The sequence below is a fragment of the Syngnathus leptorhynchus genome, chromosome 1 (assembly GCF_054491065.1).
Source record: "Syngnathus leptorhynchus isolate UIUO chromosome 1, UIUO_Slep, whole genome shotgun sequence".
NCBI lineage: Eukaryota > Metazoa > Chordata > Actinopteri > Syngnathiformes > Syngnathidae > Syngnathus > Syngnathus leptorhynchus.
The window spans coordinates 4,097,535-4,123,359 of NC_141195.1; the positions used below are offsets into that span (position 1 = coordinate 4,097,535).

General features: G+C 41.5%; 2 protein-coding genes and 1 pseudogene across 5 annotated transcripts; 1 reads left to right on the forward strand and 2 right to left on the reverse strand.

Annotated features, from left to right (window-relative positions):
• Positions 1–206: 206 nt before the first annotated feature.
• Positions 207–3,913, reverse strand: LOC147061444 (L-rhamnose-binding lectin SML-like; annotated as a pseudogene). The gene is made up of 9 exons (XR_015068145.1): positions 3,047–3,913; positions 2,547–2,579; positions 2,391–2,468; positions 2,155–2,288; positions 1,832–1,941; positions 1,716–1,760; positions 1,415–1,547; positions 748–851; positions 207–335 (listed from the first exon to the last, which is right to left on the reverse strand). The product of XR_015068145.1 is annotated as an L-rhamnose-binding lectin SML-like (transcript).
• Positions 3,914–4,112: 199 nt separating this feature from the next.
• Positions 4,113–17,789, reverse strand: LOC147061445 (caspase-9-like). Its single transcript, XM_085929517.1, has 10 exons — positions 16,688–17,789; positions 14,018–14,207; positions 13,299–13,367; positions 13,138–13,217; positions 7,374–7,550; positions 7,215–7,304; positions 5,817–5,964; positions 5,556–5,744; positions 5,220–5,329; positions 4,113–5,130 (listed from the first exon to the last, which is right to left on the reverse strand). The coding sequence occupies exons 1-10, from the start codon at positions 16,817–16,819 to the stop codon at positions 4,999–5,001; spliced, it is 1,317 nt and encodes a 438-aa protein (XP_085785643.1). The 5' UTR covers positions 16,820–17,789; the 3' UTR covers positions 4,113–4,998.
• dnajc16 (DnaJ (Hsp40) homolog, subfamily C, member 16) lies at positions 17,586–25,047 on the forward strand. Of its 3 annotated transcripts, none has more exons than XM_085929497.1 (15): positions 17,586–18,001; positions 18,505–18,686; positions 18,755–18,821; positions 19,184–19,511; positions 19,596–19,780; positions 19,870–19,974; positions 20,055–20,213; positions 20,308–20,438; positions 20,519–20,708; positions 21,257–21,436; positions 21,559–21,635; positions 22,109–22,189; positions 22,283–22,372; positions 22,439–22,609; positions 23,348–25,047. In XM_085929497.1, the coding sequence occupies exons 2-15, from the start codon at positions 18,514–18,516 to the stop codon at positions 23,784–23,786; spliced, it is 2,376 nt and encodes a 791-aa protein (XP_085785623.1). In that variant the 5' UTR covers positions 17,586–18,001; positions 18,505–18,513; the 3' UTR covers positions 23,787–25,047. The 3 variants fall into 3 exon arrangements, with proteins under 3 accessions (XP_085785623.1, XP_085785613.1, XP_085785630.1); XM_085929487.1 differs by having other exon boundaries at positions 17,586–17,884; XM_085929504.1 differs by having other exon boundaries at positions 17,987–18,128.
• Positions 25,048–25,825: the final 778 nt, after the last annotated feature.

Here is a 25,825-nt window from a genome sequence, read left to right on the forward strand (position 1 = left end):
AAACCTTTGTTCATATAAGTAAATTAATTGAATTCAAAAGAACTCAACAATTTACAAAGTTTTTTTTCCCCAATACAACACAATCACCTTTTTTAAACATTACTAATACTCTTCAATTCTTCTTTTTTCCAACACGGACAAATAATAAACAAACTGTCAAGCCAAACAATTATGGGGCTACAAAATGATTGGAATACAATACAGCATTTCCATCTCCTCAGATTTTATTGATGTTTCATGAAGACATACAGTCAGGGGCATATCTCATTTGTGCTGATGGTAAGTCAATTCCGTACATGATGGAAGTTACAGGTGACCTTTATCTATTTAAGTTTCTGCAAAAAAAAACACACACAAAATTGTCACTCATTTAATATCTAATATTGTCAAGTTTTAGAATTCATTCTTTCTCTGTTCCTCTTTCGAATGAGTTGATGCATATATAAAATAAAGACAAAAACATTTAGAAAAAAACCTCAAAGAATTATGATATATTATTATAAAATCTTTGAGCCTCCCCATTTTTATTTGCAAGATATACAAACGTTCTCTACATGGCCGCTCAAGTACTGTACAGTGCTACATTACAACTAAAGGCATCGCCACTCAGTACAGTAAATATGATTTGCTAAGGTAGTTGAATAATATTGAACTCAAATCTCTTTTTTTTTTTTTAATATAAGTATGGCATTTTTTTCCTTTCCAAGGGCAAAAAAATATTTGGAGCTGCTAAAAAGAGTGACTTACTTTGACATGTGTAAGCAACCTCCAAGTACTTGTAAGTGTCTCCACAGGGATCTCCAAACAGGTCAGTGGTAACTGCAATTGTACATTCTCTCATCCCATTGCAACTATGGATGCAGAAGAAATTGGCGTATTACAGTTCTAAAAATACAAGTGTGTTGATGATGTCATCGAATAATTCTAAACTGTAACTTTGAGAAGCCCAGGCGTTAATATTGTAGTTCAAACTAACGACCAAATCACAATGTCAGTCACAGATGTTTGATGAGATATTCCAGTTCAAGCACACTCCTGCAGCAGGCAGGAACGTGCATTACCAAATGACCGCACCTGCCAATAATAGGAAACATGGGTTTGGGTTTGTGCGATTGGCTGGCAACTAGTTCAGGGTGCACCTTTAGATCAACTGTAAAAGGATCTTCCTTGGCCCATGCAAAGTTTTATGGAGAAAATACTTTTTCCCTCTGAGAGCGACTTCTTTCAATGACCTTGGACGAGATGAGGTACACCTTGAAGTTGTTGACAGTCAATCGCAGGATAAACGTAAACAAGCAACCTTTCACACTTGCATTAGAATGTTCAATTTACATAACACTTGTGAAGATTTCTCTTCCCTCCCATACCAAAACCTTGCTAAAGTCTCCTGAGATTAGGTTTTGATTTTGCATACCTGGTGGCGACAATGTCATTTGGGCTGAAGCACTCAACATTTTGTGTCTGGGCATCAGGTATTTCAAATGAGCACGTGGTCGAATCGCGGCGTCCATAGTCAGCACCACGCACGGAGATGACTTCTCCTTGATCTGGCATCAAGATGAGAGAAAGAAACTGGTGGTGGAAATGTGGCCAGTCACAACACAATTTTTTTTTAAGAAGAGCAATAATAATAAACACAAGATAAACTAAAATATACTGCAATGTAAAATGCATGTAACATACAGGAATTCAGCATGGAAAACTGTTAATCTCACCACAACACAAATGCGCCAAATTCTCATCACATGCCACAACAACATCTGTTGAAAGGAAATTAAAAACAGCTATAAAACAATATTTATTCTTTATAATTTCAATGTAGGCAATGTACTTGCAGCCACGCAGGTGTAATTGGTCTGCAAATATTTGGAGGTGCCACTACAAGGATCAGGGGAGTTGAAAAGCCCTGTGTTCACTTCGCATGATTTTTTGCCATTGCATCTGCAGACATAAAAATAAAAGTCAGCAGAATAAACATAAAAACTGTCACAATAGTTTTACTTTAATCATGACATGTGATGTACGTACATGCATATGCACTGAGGCAGATGTGCTAGCCAGTTGGCCACTCTACCATGTCAGGTGCAGCAGCTTACATACATTCATTCATTCATTCAAATAACACTTACCAAATAAGCAAAATGCATACCGTACCTTAAGCTTATGTCTTCCAAAACGTCGTCCTGAGCAGGCCGTGTTAGCCAGCTGCCCTGCAGGTATATCATCGCTGCACACACAGGAGTTTGAGCGCCCATATAAAGCCTCCTGGACGCTGATGACTCCGAAATCTGTCACATGACAAGAGAGGTTCTCTTTGACAAGTAAAAATGCTCGACTATTTCAGTCTTAGGCTTGTGAGACATTATTGAAGACAAAGGTGGGGGTTTTACAGCATTGTAGGCGATGGACGTTCAAAGAGCTCGTATCACAGGTGGTTGCTTCCTGTACATCATCCATAATTGCTCCAACTAAAATAAATGTATGAAAAGCTTGTTTCAGGAAAGAAGAGCTACAGTTGTTGAACATGGAGTTAGTTTGATAGTTACCTTCTGTGAGGAGAAAAAACGAAGCTATCAGCACTGAAAAACAAACATTAGTTTAGATACAATGAATGGATGGATACACAAAGATCTGAGTCCATTTTTCAATTGTGGATTATTCCGAGTTTAGAATATGTTTATCCGGCGATACACACAGCATTTTTGTTTTGGTGACACTAAAAAATAGCAACAAGAACAACAAAACTGCTTTTATTTTGTTCATATTTTTAATAAACCAAACTGACATTTTCTACATATCCTAAAGAGACATTTTCTCCCTAGAATAATGTTAAAAAATCTGTCTAAATTTGTATTAGTGAGAACTTTTCTTTTGTCGAAATCCAAGTGTAGCATATCTGTCAAGATTCTGGTTTGATAGCGTGAATGATATTTGCACGGTTGTGCTCAGTTGTTGCGCTGAATTTATCTGGAAGCGGTCTAACATTAGTCTTTCTGCAAACCCTTTTAAAGTAACACAATTAGTTTTGAATAAAGGGGATACTCACACAATGCTGAGGTGAGCCTGAAGTAGTAAGGCATGTTTTACACAATCCGATCAGTAGCACTAATGATGCCCCGAGCAAAGTCTCTTGTGTTCATAATTAGAGGAAGCATTTGAGACTTCCACCCAAGCTGGTTTGGTAAAAGCCACAACCCCTAATTACACCCCTGTATGTCCCCGTCATCAAATGTTCCAGAGCTATTTATCATTTTCTAGATTGTTTCAGATATTCAACCTCCACCAGAAATAACAAACAATCTTAAGTCCCGTTCCTCCTAATTACGCTTTTCCAGGTCTCACTGTCATTTCCCTAGTGAGCATTGCACTCTTGAGCACTCCAAAAAGGCTGGGTCCTCTAAACTACTGTTTGTTCTTCTTCTTCTTCGTTGGGGTTTAACGGCAGCTTGCATCCTATTAGTTGCATTGCCGCCCCTACTTTTTTTTTTTTTTTTTTTCACATCACAACACTAAATTCTCCTCACCAGACCAGTGCTTTTAAAAAAACTCAAAAAAACAGCGTTTTCACCGATATTCCCTGAAGCCCTTCTGTCCGCAGCTTCTCCACCAACTCAACCCTTTGCCCATAATATTTCCTACAGGAAAGCAGCGCATGTTGCACCGTCTCCTCCTCCTGACACTCAGAGCACAGCCCATCCCGGTGTTTCCCCAGAAGGTGGAGAGTGCTGTTAAGAAAAGTATGTCCTATCCTCAGTCTGGCAATAATGACTTCATCCTTCCTTTTCCACCCTCCTCTCCCACACTCATGAACTGACTCAGCCACTCTACTACACACTGAGAACAGGTGCCTCCCTTTGCTCTCTACTGTTTGTTGCAAGGTGCAAATAGCAATCAGGACGTGTCGCCCCACCTGAAGACAGAGGAAGGCTACTCTCTCAACCACCGGGGTGAACCCAATGTACAGGGGCCATCTGGGGGCGGGGGGGGGGGGGGGGGGGGGGCAATAATTATGTCCACACCTGCTCGGCACCTCTCACTGCGTGCAACTCCAGAGTGGAAGAGGGTCAAATAAAGAAAGTACTCCCACTTTCTTTGCAAGATAAGGTCTGACAAGTAAATCATCTTAATACATTTTCTTTAATTGATATGAACACTACTCAGAATTTGTCATAATTTACCAGTTTAATTTGTTAACTTTCATTTCTTTTAGCAGACTCTTTGGCTGACAACAGTGCGAGAGTGTCTGTCTGCCAATGTTGGCAACGCACAGTGCTTCAAGTGGAAAGTGTTGGTACTCCCCTTATTCGACTGTTGTCAGGTAAATGGGCGATTGCTAAAAGCAAATCAGACTAGACATAATAAATGCATAATTAATCATTTTTTTCTGAAATTGAAATGTCCAACTACATTCACTGAAACTGTTATTTAAAAAAAAAAAAACTGCATTCACTGAAACTGAAAAAAATGTGCAAACTCTGAAAATGAAAAAAACAAAACTGCATATGCCGAATAAGAGCGAACATGCATGAAGAGATTCAAATTCTTATATTAATATGTTAAATATCGTATACGTGGGCAACACAGTAGAGCTCAACATTTATTTGTAGGATGCCTGTGTAAATACTTTCAGGTGTTATCACTCTGATCTGGCAATTTGAAAACACACAAGCACAACGGCATAAGTGGTTTCACGACAATTACAAAGACTATCCTGAACCAACATTTTATTTTGTAGAAATTACTCACAGTCCAAAAATCTCTTATAAAAATCTACAAAGAAATGAAAAATAATACAACAAATGTGCAAATTGACAACCAATCATGTATAGCAAAACTCAATGAATCTGCTGTTAAAACATACCCGTAACACAAACTACAATTATTCAGTTTTTGTTTTTAGTTCCAAAATATCAAATGAAAATAGACCATATCATCCCAATAAATTGCTGTCGTTTTTTTATTTTTAAAAAATGGGCACAGTACAGAGTACGGTAACATCTATTTATGTTGAGCTAAATTTTGTCTTGGGGTTGAGGTTTGAAAGTAAAGAAGTTTTCGAAGGGAGTTAAATGAATTTGGTATTTGCTTATAGATGCCTTTTGCAGAGTTCTGGGAGACTTCATTGTTAACCTGAAAACAAACAATTAAAATTAATCGTCGAATAATGACTTATTTTAACAGAAAATATAGCTATGCCTATAATGAGAAGAGAAGCTCACCATCATTAACATTGTGACCAAATCATCAGTGGCAGCATTTTCCTCAAGGATGCGGTCCAGCGTCTCGATGTACCAGGAGCCTGACTGAGTGTCCCTCCAAGACACATAACCTGTGCGGTGTCAATTGATCAAAACAATATGAGGATGGTGTGGGTTGAGAGTTTATGTATATATGAAATGTGTTCGCATGCTTATTCATAAACGTTCCAATACAAATGAAAATATAAGCTCTATAATCGGGTAAAAGAAATGCCCTTGAGGTGCACTACTGCCATCGGGTGGACCAGAATGGCTACATACAACTCTGCTCATTCTGAACTCTGCAATGGAGTGTACCCGGAAAAGTAGAGTAGGACACAAGAATGTCACTTGGGGTGGGCAGTGTGGCGCCGGCGTCTGGTTCATCAGACGTGCTCAGCGAGTCGCTGCTGGAGGAAGCGGGGATGGCGTCCGTCTGATCATCGACTCCGCCCTCGGAAGGTTCGAACTCATCAGATGGCACTTCGAAGCCTTGGTCTTTTTCACCTCAATGACAAAAACAAATCTTTGCTAATACTATGCACAGTGTCAAAGGAGTCAACGTTGACTGTTAGTTACCTCCTCCGCAGGCCTGGATGAAGAAAAGTTTGGGTTTCCCCTGCAGCGAGGGACAGTGTTTCCCGTTGAAGTAGTTTGTGATGTGCTGCACTGGAACATACTGGCCGTCTACTCCATAAACGGCACCGGGGAAACGGTTGTGATTCACCTGAAAAGGTGGCATTGCGTTGTCTGAGATTTAGGGTACCGTATTTTCCGGACCAAAAGGCGCACCGGATTATAAGGCGCACCTTCAATGAACGGCCCTTCTTAAAACTTTGTCCACATATAAGGCACACCGGATTATAAAGTGCACAAAATAGAAGTTATACTGCAACAAACTGCGGTTGACTAGGGTTGCGGTATGCATCCACTAGCCAATCACCAATGAGCCCTCTGTAAACAATCGCGTTACTCAAACTATCCTATAAAATGATCAGAACTGATTAAAGTTCTGGTACTGCTTACCTATGTTTCCCTTCCATATCGATCCGTAAATTTACTCGAAACATTAACAGAGCAGCCTATTTTGACATGTAATAGCCTTGTGCGTACGGCAGCTATCACTATAGCCTTAGCCACCCGCAGACTCCCATGAGCTTCAACAAAGTGTAAACAATCGCGTTTCTCAAACGACGGCTTATAAAATGATCGGAACTGATTAAAGTTCGATCTGACACCTTGGTACTGCTTACCTATGTTTCCCTTCCATATTGATCCGTAAATTTACTCGAAACATTAACAGAACAGCTTATTTTGAAATGAAATAGCCTCACGGGTACAACAGCTATTCAGTGACGCCCCCTGACCACGGTTGCCGTAATGCTGGTAAGCGATGTGCAATGTAATTTACGAGTCATACTAAAACGTACTGAAAATTTTGGCAGAGCACTGTGTACAACCAGTATGGATCAACAAATTTATAAATTGATCCATATATAAGGCGCACCGGACTATAAGGTGCACTGTCGGCTTTTGAGAACATTTTAGGTTTTTAGGTGCGCCTTATAGTCCGGAAAACACGGTACTCATTTGGGTCTGACTCAACCAAACGCAGTCAAATGCAACCCAAGTGACTGGGCAGTGGTACAGGGACAGCAATGGTAGAGTGTTCGCCTCTCAACTCTAAGGTTGTGGGATCGATCCTCAACACTGATGACTATGTCAAAGTGTTTTTGAGCAAGACACTGAACCCCAATTTGCTGGTAGCATGCCTTGCATACCAGCAGCCTCCCTTTAGTGTATTGTAAAGCAATTTGGGCACCATGTGGTGTAGATACGTATAAGTGCAGTCCATTTACGCCTACTGTATCTACTGTAATTGGAGAAATACATACAGCGGCCATAACAGTAGTGAAGACGCAAGTGAAACATTGACGGGCTGAACATTATTGCCTTATAAATACGAACGCATCTCACCTCTGTCCCATGGGACAGAATGATGACCACGCAGCAGTCGTACAGCGAATGGTCCTTCTTGGATAAATTGGACAACTCGTGTTTGAGCCGCTGTAATGTGGAGAGAAGTGTTAGCATCACACCATTTGGCATCTCGCAAGAACAAGGAAGGATTCTTACTCGCTCTTTGAGATTTGCCCTCACTTCAACGACAAAGTGAAGTGCTTTGAATCGTTTCTCCATCCTGTCGCAATCAATGTTGGACCCCGTGCGATTACTCAACTCGCTCTGTGGCTCAAAATCCACGTTGTTGATAATAAGGCAGTGTCCGCGTGGGGTGGCATCCATTTTGTAGATCTGGGGGGCAAGGGGAAATTTATGTAAGCAATGACATCAATGTATTTGCACTGGCTGCTCAAAAGTACGACAAATAAATGAGTCACAATACAATACAAAATGTGAATCAACCTGCAATTAACCAAATTTAACAGTGTTGCAGTTTGAGCTTGATATTGGTCTCGAGACCACTTTAAAGGCACTTTTAATTGGTTTCGTCTGGGTTTCAGACAGTGTTAGAGATGTTCTGACTCTAACTTATTCTGCAAGAACCACACGAGAGACAGTATGCCCTTTAAGCACTTGCAAGTGGAGAGCTTGTCCGTTACTGTAGATACAGCAATGTTCGAACAGACTCTGCCGTTAGTCTCTTACAAGAGCATATTTATTGAGAACAAGTAGGGTGGGGGTGACATTTGACATGTGTGGTGGTCACCTCAGCAAATGGTTAATCAGTGCAGAGGGTCCCAGTTGGTGGTCACCTCAGCAAATGGTCAACCAGTGCAGAGGGTCCCAGTTTATTGTTTTACGATTAGATGACTAACTAAACAAGGATGTTTCCACACCATTTGGAAAGTTTCAACAACTGAATGGTTAAACTTTTCAGAGTCAAGGAAAGTTAAAAGGTTCAAACAAAGTTCATCATTCTAGTCTACATCCCAACATAATCATACGATCAAGATAGTTTATAAACCCTAACATATAGGGCGGACGAGGGATTTTTGATCAATTCTGGTCAATACCGTGGTTCGTGAGAAACAGGAAGCACAGCTTCCTTTCCGGTGTAGGTACTACATCTACTCGGGTGTTCAGATCGGCTCGGGTTCTAACACTTTCTAACATTTTTTATGATGTCATGCTATATGATTGGCTGGAAGGACAGTACGGTGAGATTTAGGATTGTGGTTGGTCTGTTTTAACTACAGTAAAATAATTGTAATCATCAGTACGTACTATATAGTGCGCCTCTGCGGCCTGACTCCACTCTGTAGTGTCTTTTTCATCTGAAGCCATATCACAATGCACTGACAAAAATCCGTGAAGCAGTGAGGCCGTGAACCGTGATATAGTGAGGAATGACTGTAGTACAAAAAGTCTACCATGCCTGTCATGTCAGCTTACTCTTTTTGCAGTTTTCCCCACTTGAAAGGGACAGTCTGTGGTTTTACTTGTCAGATCATTGCCTTCAAGGCTCTAAGGGACTTTATCCTGCTAAGGAAGTGTGAGTACTCGCTGTAATTGACACTTAATAACAAAAGATTGTTTAAAGGTACTTTGTTACGGTGACTGCTTCACAACAACTGTTACAACAGGCACTACATCAATAAAGGTGTATTGTATTGTTGGATGTTGTTTGAGATGTCCATTGTTGAGCAAGGAAAACAAAGATGTGTACAGGTGCTTTGTTACGGTGACTGCTTCACAACAACTGTTACAACAAGCACTACATGAATAAACGTGATTATATCATGGTTGTAAATTTGCTGAGGTGTCACCACAATAAGAAATTATTTAACCGCTCTGTCTGTGAGTCTTTGTAAAAGCAGTCATGAAAGTCCATGAGATAGTGCATGCTTACTGTGTACCTAATCTTATGGTTAGCGAGTGACTTAAGTTCATCTTTCTTAATGGCACATTTTCTAAACATCAGTCACACCCCTGACAGCCAGCATTCAGTGCTACAGGCACTAAGATATGTTTTAGTCATTAATTTTAAAGTATGTATACTGTATGCACACTACTTTACAGGTGATACCAGTTTCTTCCCCGTGGGGACAAAGCGGTACAGAAAATAGATGGATGTTATTTGTGGTGGTAGCAATCTAGTAAATGATAAATAGCTCTAACATTTGTTGACGGGGACATATAGGGACGTAATTAGGGTGTGTGACTTTTGCCAAACCAGCTTGAGTGGAAGCTTCAAATGCATTGTGAATATGAGACTTTGCTGTGAACATCATTAGTGCTACTGATCGGATCATGTAAAACATGCCTTGCTACTTCAGGCTCACCTCAGCGATGTATGAGTATCCCTTTTATTCAAAACTCATTTTGTTACTTTAAAAAGATTTGCAGAAAGACTGATGTTAGAGCACTTCTAGAAAAATTCAGTGCAACAATTAAGCACACCCGTGCAAATATCATTCAAACTATCAAACCAGAATATTGATAGATATGCTACACTTGGATCTCGGCAAAGCCAAAGTGCTCACTAATGCAAATTTAGAGAGATTTTTTTAACAGTATTCTAGGAAAAAAAAAACATCTTTTTAGGATATGTGGAAATTGTCGGTTTGATTTATTAAAAATGTTAACAAAAACTAAAGCACTTGTTTTTTTTTTATTTAGGGTCGCCAAGTGTAGTAAAACAAAAAGCTATGCATGTCTCGCCAGATGAACATATTCTAAACTAAGAATAATCCACAATTGAATAATGGACTCAGGTCTTTGTGTAGCCATCCATTAACTGTATCTAAACTTATGTTTGTTTTTCAGTGCTTACAGCTTCGTTTTTTCTCCTCACAGAAGGTGACTATTAAACTCTATGTTCAACAACTGTAGCTCCCCCCACCCCAAACAAGCTTTTCATACATTTATTTTGGTTTGCACAGTTAATGGTTCTTCTCCAAGGCAAGTGACAACCTGTGATACGAGCTCTTCGAACGTCCATCGCCTACAATGCTGTAAAACTCCGCCCTTGTCTTCAATAATGTCTCATACACCTAAAACCTTCACGGATTGAAATAATCTAGCATTTATACTTGTCAAAGAGAACATCTCTTGTCATGTGACAGATTACGAAGTCATCAGCGTCAAGGAGGCTTTATATGGGCGCTCAAACTCATTTGTGTGCAGTGATGGCATATCTGCAGGGCAGTTGGCTGACACGGCCTGCTCTCAGGATGACGTTTTGGAAGACATCAGCTTAAGGTATGGTATGGTATGCATTTTTCTTATTTGGTAAGTGTTATTTGAATGAATGAATGAATGAATGAATGAATGAATGAATGAATGAATGAATGAATGAATGAATGTAAGCTGCTGCACCTGACATGGTAGAGTAGCCAACTGGCTAGCACATCTGCCTCAGTGCATATGCATGTACGTACATCACATGCCATGATTAAAGTAAAACTATTGTAACAGTTTATATGTTTATTCTGCTGACTTTTATTTTTATGTCTGCAGATGCAATGGCAAAAAAATCATGCGAAGTGAACACAGGGCTTTTCAACTCCCCTGATCCTTGTAGTGGCACCTCCAAATATTTGCAGACCAATTTCACTTGCGTGCCTGCAAGTACGTTGCTAGCGTTGAAATTAGAAAGAATGCATATCATTTTATATCTAATGTTTTTAATTTACTTTCAACAGTGGTTGTCGTGGTGTGTGACAAGAATTTGGCGCATTTGGTTTGTGGTGAGATCAACCATTTTTCATGCTGAATTCCTGTATGTTACAAGCATTATACATTGCAGTAAATTTTATCTTGTGTTTATTGATATTGCTTTTCTTAAAAAACATTTGTATTGTGACTGCCCACATTTCCACCACCAATGTTCTTTCTCTCATCTTGATGCCAGATGAAAAACAAGTCATATCCGTGCTGGGTGCTGAGTTTGGACGCCGCGATCAGACCACGTGCACATTTGAAAGGCCTCAGGGACAGTTAACAAATGATGAGTGCTTCAATCCTACTGACATTGTGGCCACCAGATAAAAGATGCCACACTTGGGGACAAATCACAGCCTCATCTGAAAATAATTTCACAAGGTTTTGGAATGGGTGGAAAGGACTGCAAACCATGTGTCTGTGCTTATAGTTCAGACTAGGCTTAACGTGCGTTAGTTCGGAAAATGGGCCCCACCCAGTTCAAATCTCATTTTAAGCCGTCCTGTGTGACATTTTTTGCTCCAGCGTGATGTTTCTCTGAGCACTCCAGCTTCCTCTCGCATGCTTATTAGATAAACTGAACATTTGAATGCAAGTGTGAAAGGTTGCTTGTTTACGTTTATCCTGCGATTGACTGTCAACAACTTCAAGGTATACCCCATCTCGTCCAAGGTCATTGAAAGAAGTCGCTCTCACAGGGAAAACGTATTTTCTCCATGAAACTTTGCATGGGTCAAGGAAGATCCTTTTACAGTTGAGCTAAAAGTGCACCCTGAACTAGTTGCCAGCCAATCGCACAAATCCAAAGTCAAGTTTCCTATTAGTGGCAGGTGCGGTCATTTGGGAATGCACATTACTGCCTGCTTCAGGAGTATGCTAGAACAGGAATATCTTATCAAATGTGTCGGACTGACATCATGATAAGGTTGTTTGGATGACAATATTAAGGCCTGGGCGTTTGAAAAGTTATAGTTTTTAAATTATTCAATGACTTCATCAAAACAGTTGCAGTATTATTAGTACAGTATTAAAACAACTTCTTCTGCATCCATAGTTGCAACGGGACCAGCAGCTGTACAACTTTTGCTTCCAATTCTGTTTTTGGAGATCCCTGTAGAGGCACTTACAAGTACTTGGAGGTTTCTTACAGATGTATATGTAAGTAATCACTACTTTAGCAACTCCAGATAAGTTTTGCAGTAGTAAAGTCATCCAATAGAAACAAAAAAATCATACAAATCTCTAAACAACGTGCTTCCATTAACAGACTGTTTTTTTTTTTGTGTGCAGATCCTACCACTAACAGGTATTCTGCCTCTTGCTGTCACCTGTAAATTCCATCACATAAGGAATTGACTTACCATCAGTGCAAATGAGCTCTGCGCTTTACTGTGTGTCTTCATGAAATATATCAATAAAATTGGGGGAGATGGAACTGCTTTATTGTATTGCGTTCATTTCAATGCAAAGAGTTCAAGGACAGTCGAGTTACAGAACAAAGTTGAGCCCGTGTAATCTTACCAAAACATTTTTGAACCCTAAAATATAGGTGTCAAACCCAAGGCCAGATGTGGCCTGCCATATCATTTGTGGCCCGCGAAGACGGACTTTGCTTTGACTTTGTGTCATTACTAAAATTACAAATTGTCTTCACTTTAAAAAAAATAGAGATATTGCTTGCAATTTGTCTTTTTAAAATATTCGAACAGTTATTACTAGTCTCTGATTTCAAAACTAGTTCTTCCACACTTTTTTGTAGCCTATCTAGAAGACATTGACAATCATAATAAATAAACTTTTTTAGAATTGGTTTTAGACCCCAAGCCGATCTGAACACCCGGGTAGATGTGGTACCTACATGGTGTCACCTGGAGAGCTATTCCTCCTCCACACAGAGAGGGAGAGGGAAGACTACTTGAGACACAGCACCCCCGAAAACGTATAAAAAAACATTGGCAAACTCGTCAGTAATTACGTTTTGTTTCCGAAACCACGAGTTATTTGTCAAGCCAGGTGTAAGTGGGAACATTTTGCAAAAACAATTCCGTAATGCACCGCTTACACAAATGGCTGGCACCACGTCCATCTTTTATCCGCGCATTGAGAGGAAGCATAAAAGGCAAGAAAAGTAACCGTTAAAATAAGCTCTTCTTTACATATGTCAATTCCAGCTCCCTTATTCCATACAAGTCCATAACAACTAATTGGTGCTTACCTGAAGGCTGTCCCGCCGTCTCCTGCCTTCAATGCGGGTTCTGATCTGCGTCTGAGCTTGTCGGTTCTCTGCTCCGGGGGCTGTGGCAGAAGCATGCACTCATGTTCATTTCATAAACCAATCACTCAAACTTGGAACCCAACACAAATACGATAACTTACATGGAGCAGGAGTGTGCAGTGGATGGATAGGGGCAGCCTTTATTTGCTTCTGGAAATCCACTGCAGAGGCTGCACAAGAAACAATTGTTGTTTAAGCATCTGCTCAATGCAAGGTGTCAAGTTTCAGAATGCTTTTGAAACCATACACAGAAGAAGAGCAAATTTTCCTTGCGTCAGACTCACAAACAAGTAATGGCCATAATATAGGGCGTGCAAAAAATACTGACATAGGTCATAGAATTTATCATGTCCTTGTTAAAAAAACAACTCATTAGTCTTTATGTCAAAGAATAAAAAGTTTATTAATCAAAATTCCAACAAAATATTCAAATGGATATTGTTTTTACTAACTGCATCAGAAAGCTTCACAAATGCACACCACCTGTGACATGACAAACATTTTCACTGCAAAATCAAGGTCAGACATAAACAAACGTGAGAGAGCACGTGTGTCAAACTCAAGGCCGGGGGGCCAGTTACGGCTCGCCACATCATTTAATAATATCTGTTTTTTATTATATTTGACCAGTTTTTACTAATCTGATTTGAAAACGAGTTAGTTGTCAGTTTGTTTTGTAGCTTTTACTGTACATATGAGGTGCTCATACATTTATTTGGGTTGACAGTCATAATGGACCCTCCGAAAAAAGCTATGACTACAATGTGGCCTGCGACAAAAATGAGTTTGACACCCCTGTGATAGACAAATGTGCACTTACAAACTGGAAGTGTCCGGACAACTGGGTGAATGAGGTGGTTGGACATTGACCCTCCACTTTGAAGGAGCTCTGCCAAACTGTGCTGCTCTGAGCCCTGAAGACATTCCAGAAAGAGAGGGAAGGCCCGACTCCCACGGGTTGCCAGGTCCCGCGCCAGCTGCCTAGCTTGGTCCCGTGGTGTTCCTGAGCTCTGTTAAGATTAATGTTCTTGACATGAATAACAGTCATGCTTGTTTTTACAAAAGCTCATATTTGTTGGAGTTGTATTTTGAAGGAGAGTGATTTAAAGTTTTATGGCTCCAAGGAGAGTTACAACGTGGTCGATTATATGGCTATAATTACTTCTGGATGATTGTTTCAAAACACGTTTTGGTTCCATATATCCATCAAAAACCTTTCAATATTTCATGAAAGATGAAAAATATTCACGTAGCAATTATTCCTTGCATTTTAGGATGTTTTTTGGCCTGCGGGACTCGGGAGGCAGCTGACAGGTCCCCGGATGGCCAAGCGGAACGCGGCTTCGGCGGTTGCTGAGGCAAAAACCCGGGCGTGGGAGGAGTTTGGCGAGGCCATGGAGAATGACTTCCGGACGGCTTCGAGGAAATTCTGGTCCACCATCCGGCGTCTCAGGAGGGAGAAGCAGTGCACGGTCAACACTGTTTACAGTGGAGATGGTGTGCTGCTGACCTCGACTCGGGATGTCGTGAGTCGGTGGGGGGAATACTTCGAAGACCTCCTCAATTCCACCGACACGCCTTCCATCGTGAAAGCAGGGCCTGACGACTCTGAGGCGGACTCTCCAATCTCGGAGGTCGAAGTCACTGAGGTAGTTAAAAAACTCCTTGGTGGCAAGGCCCCGGGGGTGGATGAGATCCGCCCGGAGTTCTTAAAAGCTCTGGATGTTGTGGGGCTGTCATGGCTGACACGCCTCTACAGCATTGCGTGGACATCGGGGACGGTGCCTCTGGATTGGCAGACTGGGGTGGTGGTTCCCCTCTTTAAGAAGGGGGACCGGAGGGTGTGTTCCAATTACAGGGGAATCACACTCCTCATCCTCCCTGGTAAGGTCTATTCAGGGGTGCTGTAGAGGAGGATCCGTCGGGAGGTCGAACCTCGGATTCAGGAGGAGCAGTGTGGCTTTCGTCCTGGCCGTGGAACAGTGGACCAGCTCTACACCCTCGGCAGGATCCTCGAGGGTCCATGGGAGTTCGCCCAACCAGTCCACATGTGCTTTGTGGACTTGGAGAAGGCGTTCGACCGTGTCCCTCGGGAGGTTCTCTGGAGGGTGCTTCGGGAGTACGGGGTGCCGAGCCAACTGATAAGGGCGGTTCGGTCCATGTATCACCGATGCCAGAGTTTGGTCCGCATTTCCGGCAGTAAGTCGGAGTCGTTCCCAGTGAGGGTTGGACTCCGCCAAGGCTGCCCTTTGTCACCGATTCTGTTCATAATTTTTATGGACAGAATTTCTAGGCGCAGTCGAGGCGTTGAGGGGGTCCGGTTTGGGGACCTCAGCATCGCGTCACTGCTTTTTGCAGATGACGTGGTGCCGTTGGCTTCTTCAGTCCGTGATCTCCAGCTCTCACTGGAGCGGTTCGCAGCCGAGTGTGAAGCGGTCGGGATGAGGGTCAGCACCTCCAAATCCGAGTCCATGGTCCTCGGTCGGAAAAGGGTGGAATGCCCTCTCCGGATCGGGGATGAGATCCTCCCCCAAGTGGAGGAGTTCAAGTAACTTGGGGTCTTGTTCACGAGTGAGGGCAGGATGGAGCGCGAGATCGACAGGCGGATTGGTGCAGCGTCGGCAGTAATGCGGACTCTGTACCGGTCCGTTGTGGTGAAGAGAGAGCTGAGCCAAATGGCAAAGCTCTCGATTTACCGGTCGATCTACGCTCCTACCCTCACCTATGGTCACGAGCTATGGGTCGTGACCGAAAGAACGAGATCCAGGATACAAGCGGCTGAAATGAGTTTCCTCTGCAGGGTGTCCGGGCTCTCCCTTAGAGATAGGGTGAGAAGCTCGGTCATCCGGGAGAGACTCGGAGTAGAGCCGCTGCTCCTCCACGTTGAGAGGAGCCAGATGAGGTGGCTCGGGCATCTCATCAGGATGCCTCCTGGACGCCTCTCCGGGGAGGTGTTCCGGGCATGTCCCACCGGTAGGAGACCCCGGGGACGACCCAGGACGCGCTCGAGAGACTACGTCTCTCGGCTGGCCTGGGAACGCCTTGGGATCCCCCGGGATGAGCTGGATGAAATGGCTGGGGAGAGGGAGGTCTGGGAGTCCCTCCTAAAGCTGCTGCCCCCGCGACCCGACCCCGGATAAGCGGAAGAAGATGGATGGATGAAGTTTTTCCTTGCCCTTTTGTGAGCTCCAGATCAGGGGATGCGTTGAGAATGATTGTCAATTGTCAATTGTTAGTCTATGTGAAGCCCTGTGATGTAGGGCTATACAAATAAACTTGACTTGACTTGGTCTGCTATGATTCCGTCTGGGGGGGGAAGAAGGATTTATTTTTATTTGTAACAGAATCCAGAACCCCAGAGGAAGTTGATGCGTTGACTACTTGTCCACCAAGCTGCACGCAACATCCCCCCTTTCGCCATACTTCAAAATTGGCGTATCACTACAGTTTATCACCAATTTTTCAACTACAGTGTCCATTGCCATCCTACCTTTATTTTCTCGATCATCTCTGCAGTGAAAACCCCTTTCTGAAGCAGACCGTCATAGACACTTGATGGATCCAAACTTGTGACAATATTTATCCTATAGCGCTGAAGAATCTTCTTGTGACCTTCCTCCATTCTCCATTAAGTACTAAACAGCTGTCAGAAAAGCTGTGTTTAAAAACGAAACTAAAAAAAAACATACACGTACAGAGCGTAAAGGGGATATTTCATGTCAGCGCGTTGAGCTGTGTCCCGTGTCTACTTCCTGTTTTCCGTATTGTTCTGTGAATGACGTAACCATAATGGGCTTTTTTTTGTGGCAGATTTGGCAGGGTCTGAGCGTTTATGCCTTTATTTCGTGTATAAGTGTTACTGTTTTAGTTAAAATAATAATTTCTGACATCACAATTTCAGCATTTTACCAGATTATATCGGATTTCGAGATTTCCAAAATAAAACCGCGGATATGGCTCATTTGACCAACAGATGTTTGTTTGTTTTTTTGCAGATTTGGCAGGGTCTGAGCGTTTTTGCCTTTATTTCGTGTATAAGTGTTACTGTTTTAGTTAAAATAATAATTACTTACATCACAATTTCAGCATTTTACCAGATTATATCGGATTTCGAGATTTCCAAAATAAAACCGCGGATATGGCTCATTTGACCAAGAGATGTCTTTGTCGTACATTTACGCTTTGAACACAAACTATTTCTCAACAGATCTTGTTCGTAATGTGACACTAAAATATGCAAGAATAATAACAATTTTGGAAAATACACGTCCTTTCTGTGCATCTTGTTTATGGTCGATTACAAGCGTTACTTCCTTGTTTACATCACACTTGTTTGTGATTGGCCAACCCAGAGCATGCCTTAAAAAAGATGCGCTTGATATGACATACCCCACCGTACTATGGTAAAACACCAGTCAGCAATGAGCACTTTGCGTTTTGGTTTTATTTATTAAATGACGACTCTAATCACAAATACATTAACGCGGATTGCATATCCATGAAATACTCATCTTCCAGACTGTGCTTTCGAATGATCGTTGTCTGTTTCCTTGCCCCGGAGGAAATGGAATTGCTGCCGAACACGCCTTGTGATTGTCGTCGTCCAGCATACACTAAGAACCCCCACGAACATCATCACCCGCTGTAAAAATGTGGCGTAGTGGCGGTTGACTACTGCCGCTTGAAGGTGCCTGCTATTGCAATTACACGGAAACGAACAATTTTTGTACCAATTGAAATTCTCTTCGTGTCATATGTATCTGCCTGGACATTCGATCGTGGCCGAAACCAGTACTGTCGCACGGTGATCTACTGTCACATTATAATATCTGTTAAAACAAATGTATGGTGTCCTATCCGCTACAATTCTGGTTTTGGCCTATGTATTTATTTGCATGTGATCATTCCTTAATGTCGTCATCTGCTGTAAGGTAATTTGAAAGTGTGTGAATTTGTCCCATAATGTAAACATTTAGCGTCCCGCCACAATTTTCCTTGATTTCTATCTACTAACTACTGAGCCATTCAAAAATAATAATGTATTTAAATTCTGGGGCATTTATTTAATATGACTGAGCAATTATTAGGATTCCAACGCAGTGCATACCTCCCTGCGTAAACAAATACAATGCAGCTCAACCTCAGGTCAGCGGATTCATGGCAAGCAAAATGCTTTTGGCAATAAATCACCTTTGTAGTTATTATAGGAGCACAATCATTCCGTTGATGTTACACCCATCTGCATTGTTCATTTCCTAAAAACAAGACAACCTATTGAGTTTTCCCTTTCCTTAAAATGTTGTGAAGGTAACAGTGATGGCAGATTTCAAGATGTCTCTGCCATTGGCTGTCATAGTGGTCATATCTGTTCTGGACCTCGGTGTGGCCAAGGCTGGACCTGAACTAGACCCGTACAAAACCTTGGGTGTCACGAAAGGTGCAAGTCAGATTGAGATTAAGAAAGTTTACAAGCGACTTGCTCGAGAATGGTGAGTATCTTTAACACAAAAGTGACACAAGCTTGTTAACAGTTTGTAATAAATATGTTCTTTTCAAGGCATCCTGACAAAAACAAAAATCCAGGAGCTGAGGATATGTTTATCAGGATTACCAAATCATATGAGGTAAGTAATTTTGTGAAATTGAAGAGAAAAATAGTCTATCTATAGTTTACAATATTCCCCAGCTATATCGTGGGTCATCAGCCAAGTGAACACAATCACAGCACACTTGCACCAAAGCTGTTGTCATCCGTAGCGCACTCCCAAATACTCACAAGCAGATTTGCGGATGTCACATGCCATTCAACTGGACCCCGCCTCTTAAAGGACATGCATGTACGAAGACAGTTGTATAGTATTTTTTATTTTTATTACATTTCATGCCTGCACTTTTTGTAATGAATTGTATTCACAGTTTGTTTAGAAAATGTGTTTTAATGAGTTTATGTGTATCTAAAGCGAGCCATGTTCTACCTACTGTCAAGATTCTATCCAGTGAGGACAAACGTGCCAACTACGACCATTACGGACAGACAGATGACACTCAGCCGTATGGCAGGAGCCGCTACGGTGGTCATCGCCATGACAACTTCAACTTCGAAGAGTCCTTCTTTAACTTCCCATTCAACAGCAAAAACCACCGAGATTTTTCCGACAGCAAGTACTCACTGCACTTTAACCAATATGTCAACGACGTGGTGCCCGACAGCTTCAGGAGACCCTACCTGATAAAAATCACCTCAGATTGGTGCTTCAACTGCATCCACATCGCGCCCGTGTGGAAAGAGATGGTGCAGGAAATGGAGACGCTAGGTTTGGAATCAAGAAATTAGTCAATAGCTCTGAGATGTTGAGGTAGATGGTAAAAGTCAAAGGGCGCACATCTCATCTGCGCAGGTGTCGGAATCGGTGTGGTGGATGTTGGCAATGAGAGACGGTTAGCCAACCACCTCGGCGCTCATCGTACGCCGTCGATACTCGGAGTCATTAATGGCAAAGTGACGTTCTTCCATTATGCTGTAGCAAAGGAGCACCTGAGGCAGTTTGTGGAAGATCTTCTACCGCAAAGACTCGTGGAGTGGGTAAGCATCTCCAATTTGACTTTACTCCTTCATAACAACATGAATGCAGATGGCAGCATTTATATCAAAGCCTAATTTTATCTTGTCAGGTCAGTGACAAGAACAAAAAGCGGTTCTTGAACAGTTGGCATGAACTCAACAAACCGCACGTGCTTCTCTTTGACCAAGTCCCTGCGGTTCCCTTACTTTATAAAGTGAGCTTGGTCGGGGGTGTTGTCGCAATTGCATTTTCAGCTCAATGTGCTCATTGGTTTTAATCTCTCGCTTGTCACAGCTGACGGCTTTCGCGTATAAGGATTACATGCAGTTTGGCTACGTGGACCAGGGCCTTTCAGAGACGGTCGAGCTGCAGAGACAATTTAATATTAACACCTATGCTCCGACCATGCTGGTTTTCAAAGAGAACACAGACAACCCCGCTGACATCATACAGGTGAGTCACTAATTGGGTGCCTAACAAAAGAAAGAAGGTGAGTCTTTTTGTAATCAGGCAAGCCATAAGATATGACTCTTTTCCTTCTTTGCAGACTAAAGGGATGAAAAAGCAGATTATTGACGAATTCATGTCAAACAACAAATTTCTTCTGGCACCCAGGCTGGTGAATCAGAAGCTCTTTGATGAGCTCTGTCCTGTCAAGCAGTTCCACAGACGGAGGAAGTAAGAAAGCGTGTGTTTTATTTGCATCCTCAAATCACATCCACGGTGCACTTCATCATGGCTGTTCTTCCTCCCGTCAGATACTGCGTGCTGCTGATTACGGGCAACGACGAGAGCTTTTCTCCGGTGAACCAAGCCTTTCTGGCTTTTGCTTCGAGCAACACAAAGGAGGTTGTGAGATTCGCTTATGTTTACCAACAACTACAGCAACCGCTTTGTAACATCCTGATGACCAGCAAGGACAGCACGAAGACACCACTGCCACCCCAGGTATGTCACTCTACTCCATTCATTTTTGTCTACTATAAATCAATACTGTTAACAAACCCAATTAGCCACCAATTACATACATTCTCATTCATCTATACAGATAGATCAAATTGCCCATCCACTGATTTATGCATCCATCCAGATAACCAACCCAGCATCCCACCCAATCGAACATTCCCTCTGTCCACCGATCCCCCCCAATTTAATATTAACCAATATGTTAATATTGTAATATATATATATATATATATATATATATATATATATATATATATATATATATATATATATATATATATATATATATATATATATATATATATATATATATATATATATATATATATATATATATATATATATATATGTATGTGAAAAATCTATGGTGCATTTTAATCAAACCCACTAAATTTGCCCAAAGAAAGCAGGATTGTGCTAAAACAAGATCAAATGCACAGCAGCAGACGTTTAAGCCCGCCATGTATTATTACTTCCAGATTTGCCTTTGTGTGTGTTAATATATGTGTGTACGTGTTCCAATTTTACAGGTGGTGATCCTGGAGAGGCGCAATGCTGCCGGGAAGGCCTTTTTCAAGCCAGTGACTCCTTGGAATGGCAGTGAAGATGACAAGCAGCGTCTTGTGGCGGAGTTGCAGCGACTCCAGAAGGACCCGTCAATTCTGATCCATGATGCCATGCTGCCTGAGCTCAACAACGAATTTGCATCCGTATGCTATTTGGCTGGGTTAATAGTTTGGCTGCCCAATTCAGCCAAGAATAACATTTGTTGGAATTAATTTTGGTAATGCGCACAAAGCACTTTGTCTGATGCACCATTTTCTCTCCTTAGATGTTTGTTATCCAATGGCTCTATGCATTTTATGATTACCTCACTGAAGTCATCGATGACATTCTGCACAACAACTGGTGGGTAGAATTTTGGCAAACGATTACAAATGGTCGTGTACACACTTTGACGTACTGTTGCTCTGCGTAACATAAGAATCAGAATCTGCTTTATTGACCAAGTTTGGCATGCCAAACAGGGAATTTGACTCCGGTTGAGCTCAGCCTCTGTAGGACATTTAAGTGACTGGCAAAATTCAGGCAACTAACAACATTTAATGGGCGAGAGCAGGATGTTATTGCACAGTGATGTCTCTGAGTCTCTTTGAGTGGTTTGAGTTCATCAGAGCGACAGCCTGGGGGAAGAAGCTGTGTCTGTGTCTGCTGGTTTTGGCGTACAGCGCTCTGCAATATAGTGGACGAATGCGCAAATAGTATAAATGGAATGAAAATTTCTGAATAGCCAGGGCTGCAAAGTCTGAAGCCTATTATAGTGGGGACTGTTACTTTATGTTTATAAATGATTGTTAATTTCATTCTTTGGTGATTTTCAGGCGTGAGATGATGCCTTTGCTGTCCCTCATCTTTTCTGCCTTATTCATCCTGTTTGGAACTGTGGTGGTCCAAGCATTCAGGTGAGCTTGCCTATGCCCCAAACCGACTTTGTCTCTGTGCCTCTGTAAGGAATCACACCTTGGATCATGTACACTTTTTTTGTGTGGCTTCAGTGACTCGAGTGACGAAAACGCCCTCAATCCAAAAGCAAAAGATACAACTAAAGCGGAAAATAGATCACCGGGTAGTGCTGGTCCGTCAAGGTAATGTTTATTTATTTGGATTTAATATTCATCCAAAATGACCATTAACCATAACTACTATCATAGTCGACCTCCCAAGAAGAACTTTGTGGAGGTGACAGAGTTGACAGACATCACCTACATAAGCAACCTGGTGAGGCTGAGGCCGGGACACATGAACATTGTTCTCGTGATCACGGATGCCTCGAAGAACATTTTGCTTAGCAAGTTTGCCAAAGAGGTCTACTCTTTCACAGGGTATGTTGAAATGGTCATTTTTCATCCATGAAGCTGTATTTGGTGCATTATTTGGTCATTTCTAACTGGAGTTATAGCTGGTCATTTGTGTAAGACTCGAACATTCCAAAAGAAGAAAGTACCATTTTGGGGAAAGGGGCTTGTGTCTGTGGTGAGAGCCCTGACTTTGGTGATATTTTAATACAGTTGAGCTTGGTAAAAAGCAGTGGGGGCGGAAAGTGCGATCCACTCCATGCAGCTGGTTATTCATAGCATTTCCCATTCAGTTAAATGACATTTGGAATCATTTGTTCTTATCTATATTCTAAACTGTCACCATCATAAAACCAGTATTTATTTTACAGGGCTCTTTAAAATAAATATTTGTCCGTGTTAATTAGCCCAAGATAATTACATTGAAAACAAAACACGATTCAAACTCTCTTAAAACAAGAGATATTATAGAAAATTGAGTTTTTAATTGCTTGTACGCAAGCTATTTTATTCTCAAGCCATCAAGTGTAAAAACTACACAACTACGGAAAACTTTGCCATTTTGAATTTTGGTGTATCAGGGCCATGACAGCTGGGCTGGCCTGTTGGGTCTTGTTTAATTATCTGTTTAATGAGGTAACTGCATCCGCAGCACAGGAGACGAGACGCAATACGTTCGGTTTGTACAAATGAGTTTGTAAAAACTGTGTCTAGTATCTTAACATCTAACCGATAATGACATTTCAATTGTTTGAAATATTCTAGGAGCCCGGCGCTGCATTTCTCCTTTCTAAATACGGACAAACACAGAGAGTGGATGTGTACGCTGATGGAAAGCGCTCAAGACGCCGCGCAGATCTTTGCATGTGAGGACGACGAAGCCAGCGCCAATATGGACTACACCGGCTCCGTGCTGGCACTCAACGGCCACAAAAAGTACTTCTGTCTCTTTAAGCCCGTCTACACCGGGGAAGACCCGGACAGCAAAACGCCGGAGGACGATTCGACGATAAGGTCGAGGGTGGCTTCACGTGACGAACACCCTCCACGCAAGTCTGCTCGCTCCCGTAGCACGTCCACCCTCCAGATCCACCACAAGCTGGACCGATTGGGGTTGTGGATGGAAAGGCTCATGGAGGGCACCTTGCCACGTTACTACGTCCTTGCCTGGCCAGGGCTCCACAAGATTACCCCTAGTGAATAGATGGAGGCAGGTTAGTAGTAACGAGTTCACATTCAAAAGGCATCTTGTGTGTCCTTTTGTTTTGTCTTGCACTTTTTGCGTTATAGCAGGAGTGTCCAAAACTTTTCTTCTCTGGCCAGCATAGAGAAAAATCACAAGATGTAAAGGCCTCATGGAGATTGCTTCTTTATTTTTTATTAATACAGAAAAAAACCAACCAATCCATCAATGCACATAAAGATTGGCAAAATGTATGATGTCTCTTATATAAAAAAAAAAGTCTACACACCTTTGTTGAAATGACACGTTTTTGTGCTATAAAAATGAGAGATTATGCGAAATAATTTTTTAAATATTATAGGTTTTATTGCACCTTTAATACTACCTAAAACCTGTGCAATTTGGTGAGAGAAAAAATCTTTTCAAGTTGGGAATTGAAAATAAACAGCTGATATAATGTGGTTTTGCAAGTGTGCATACCCTCGTATAACATTTTTTATACAACAAAACATGGCATTTGAATAGGGGGGTGAACACCTTTTATATCCATTTGACCCAGGTGATGAAGCAAAACGCTTTTGGTCATCTTCATGTCTGCTTTATGTATAAATATACTATTTGAATTGAAATGTATGGAAATGCTATTAATCCATTCCACCCAACCAAAAACATCCTAAAATGTTTTAGTGGCTCTTTTTTATGAGAAAAATAGCTCTGTATACTGCTGCTCCAACTGTTGCTGCGGCATTGTGAATAGAGACGGAATATTGACGCAAGGTTGGCTACTCAGTCTTGACCGGTCATCTTAAAACTTTAAATCATACTGGCTCACTATTAATGCACGTTTTGTTTTCTGTTGAAAGATTATTACTCTGGATGTTGACTGGGTGGTGCAATATTACGTACTACTGTTGTGTTAATTGTGATCTTTCCATCGGACCTCAGAATAGTTATCCTTTGAGATAGAAAGACCCAAGTCCCGAGTGTAAGATTTAGCCCTGTTAGTCAATGTAGCAACCAAAACCCACAAGTAGCTTCATGTAGCCCAATAAAATTTTGTAGTTGCATTCTGTTTGCTTGTTTGGTTTTTCTTGTTTTTCTGGCACGGTGAATAACCTTAAGATTTAACTGTGAACAATATTTTTGTTGTGTGTTTACAAGTTTCAGTGTACTGTATAGTTTTCATTGCTACTGCACGTTAGTCACCAATGTTTGCTTCTGTAAGTTCACCAGAGGAGTTCTCCTTTTGTGGGGGAAATAAAAACAATTTATGTTTTTTAAATAGTGTGTTTTCTGCAGTCTATTTGTCATTCAATGGGTAAAGCAACGCAATGCATTTCTAATCAACTCAAAAACCAGGGACATGTAGCTATACTAACGACAATTTTTCGAACTTATTACCATTATTCCTTTTGATTTATCATGAATTCCATTGTATTTATATGCAAACACACACACACTGTCCGTTCGTCCGTCCATCCATCCGTCCGCCCATCCATCCATCCATCCATCCATCCATCCATCCATCCATCCATCCATCCATCCATCCATCCATCCATCCATCCATCCATCCATCCATCCATCCATCCTTGCAATTGTCAAAGAATGACAAAATGATCAAAAAGCGAAAAGAAAATGAACCAGAATGAAAATTCAAACATTTATTTGTGAATTCTATGACAAAACACAGTGGGCAGTTAGAAGACAAGCTACACTGGTCTAAAAAATAATGAAACAAACTTTTTAAAAGCCCTCTTGGGATGACTGGTCTATTTTTTATTATCACGTGCGTGTTTGAGCCGCTTAAGACTACACATACCCTACGTACAGAGAAAATGCTCAAGTGTGGTCAGTAAAGGGAGACAGCTACATATTTCCCCAGCGACCTGCATTTAGATCAGCCGTTGATATTCAGCTTTTCTCAAAACAACAAAATATTCTATTGAATCTACAACATATTGGAATTTGTTTCTTTTGCACTTTAATGTAGCTTCCATTGCATTCTCGTTCTTCATGAGGCATTACTTACTTAAAAAAGTCAAGCACATTGTAGGTAATAT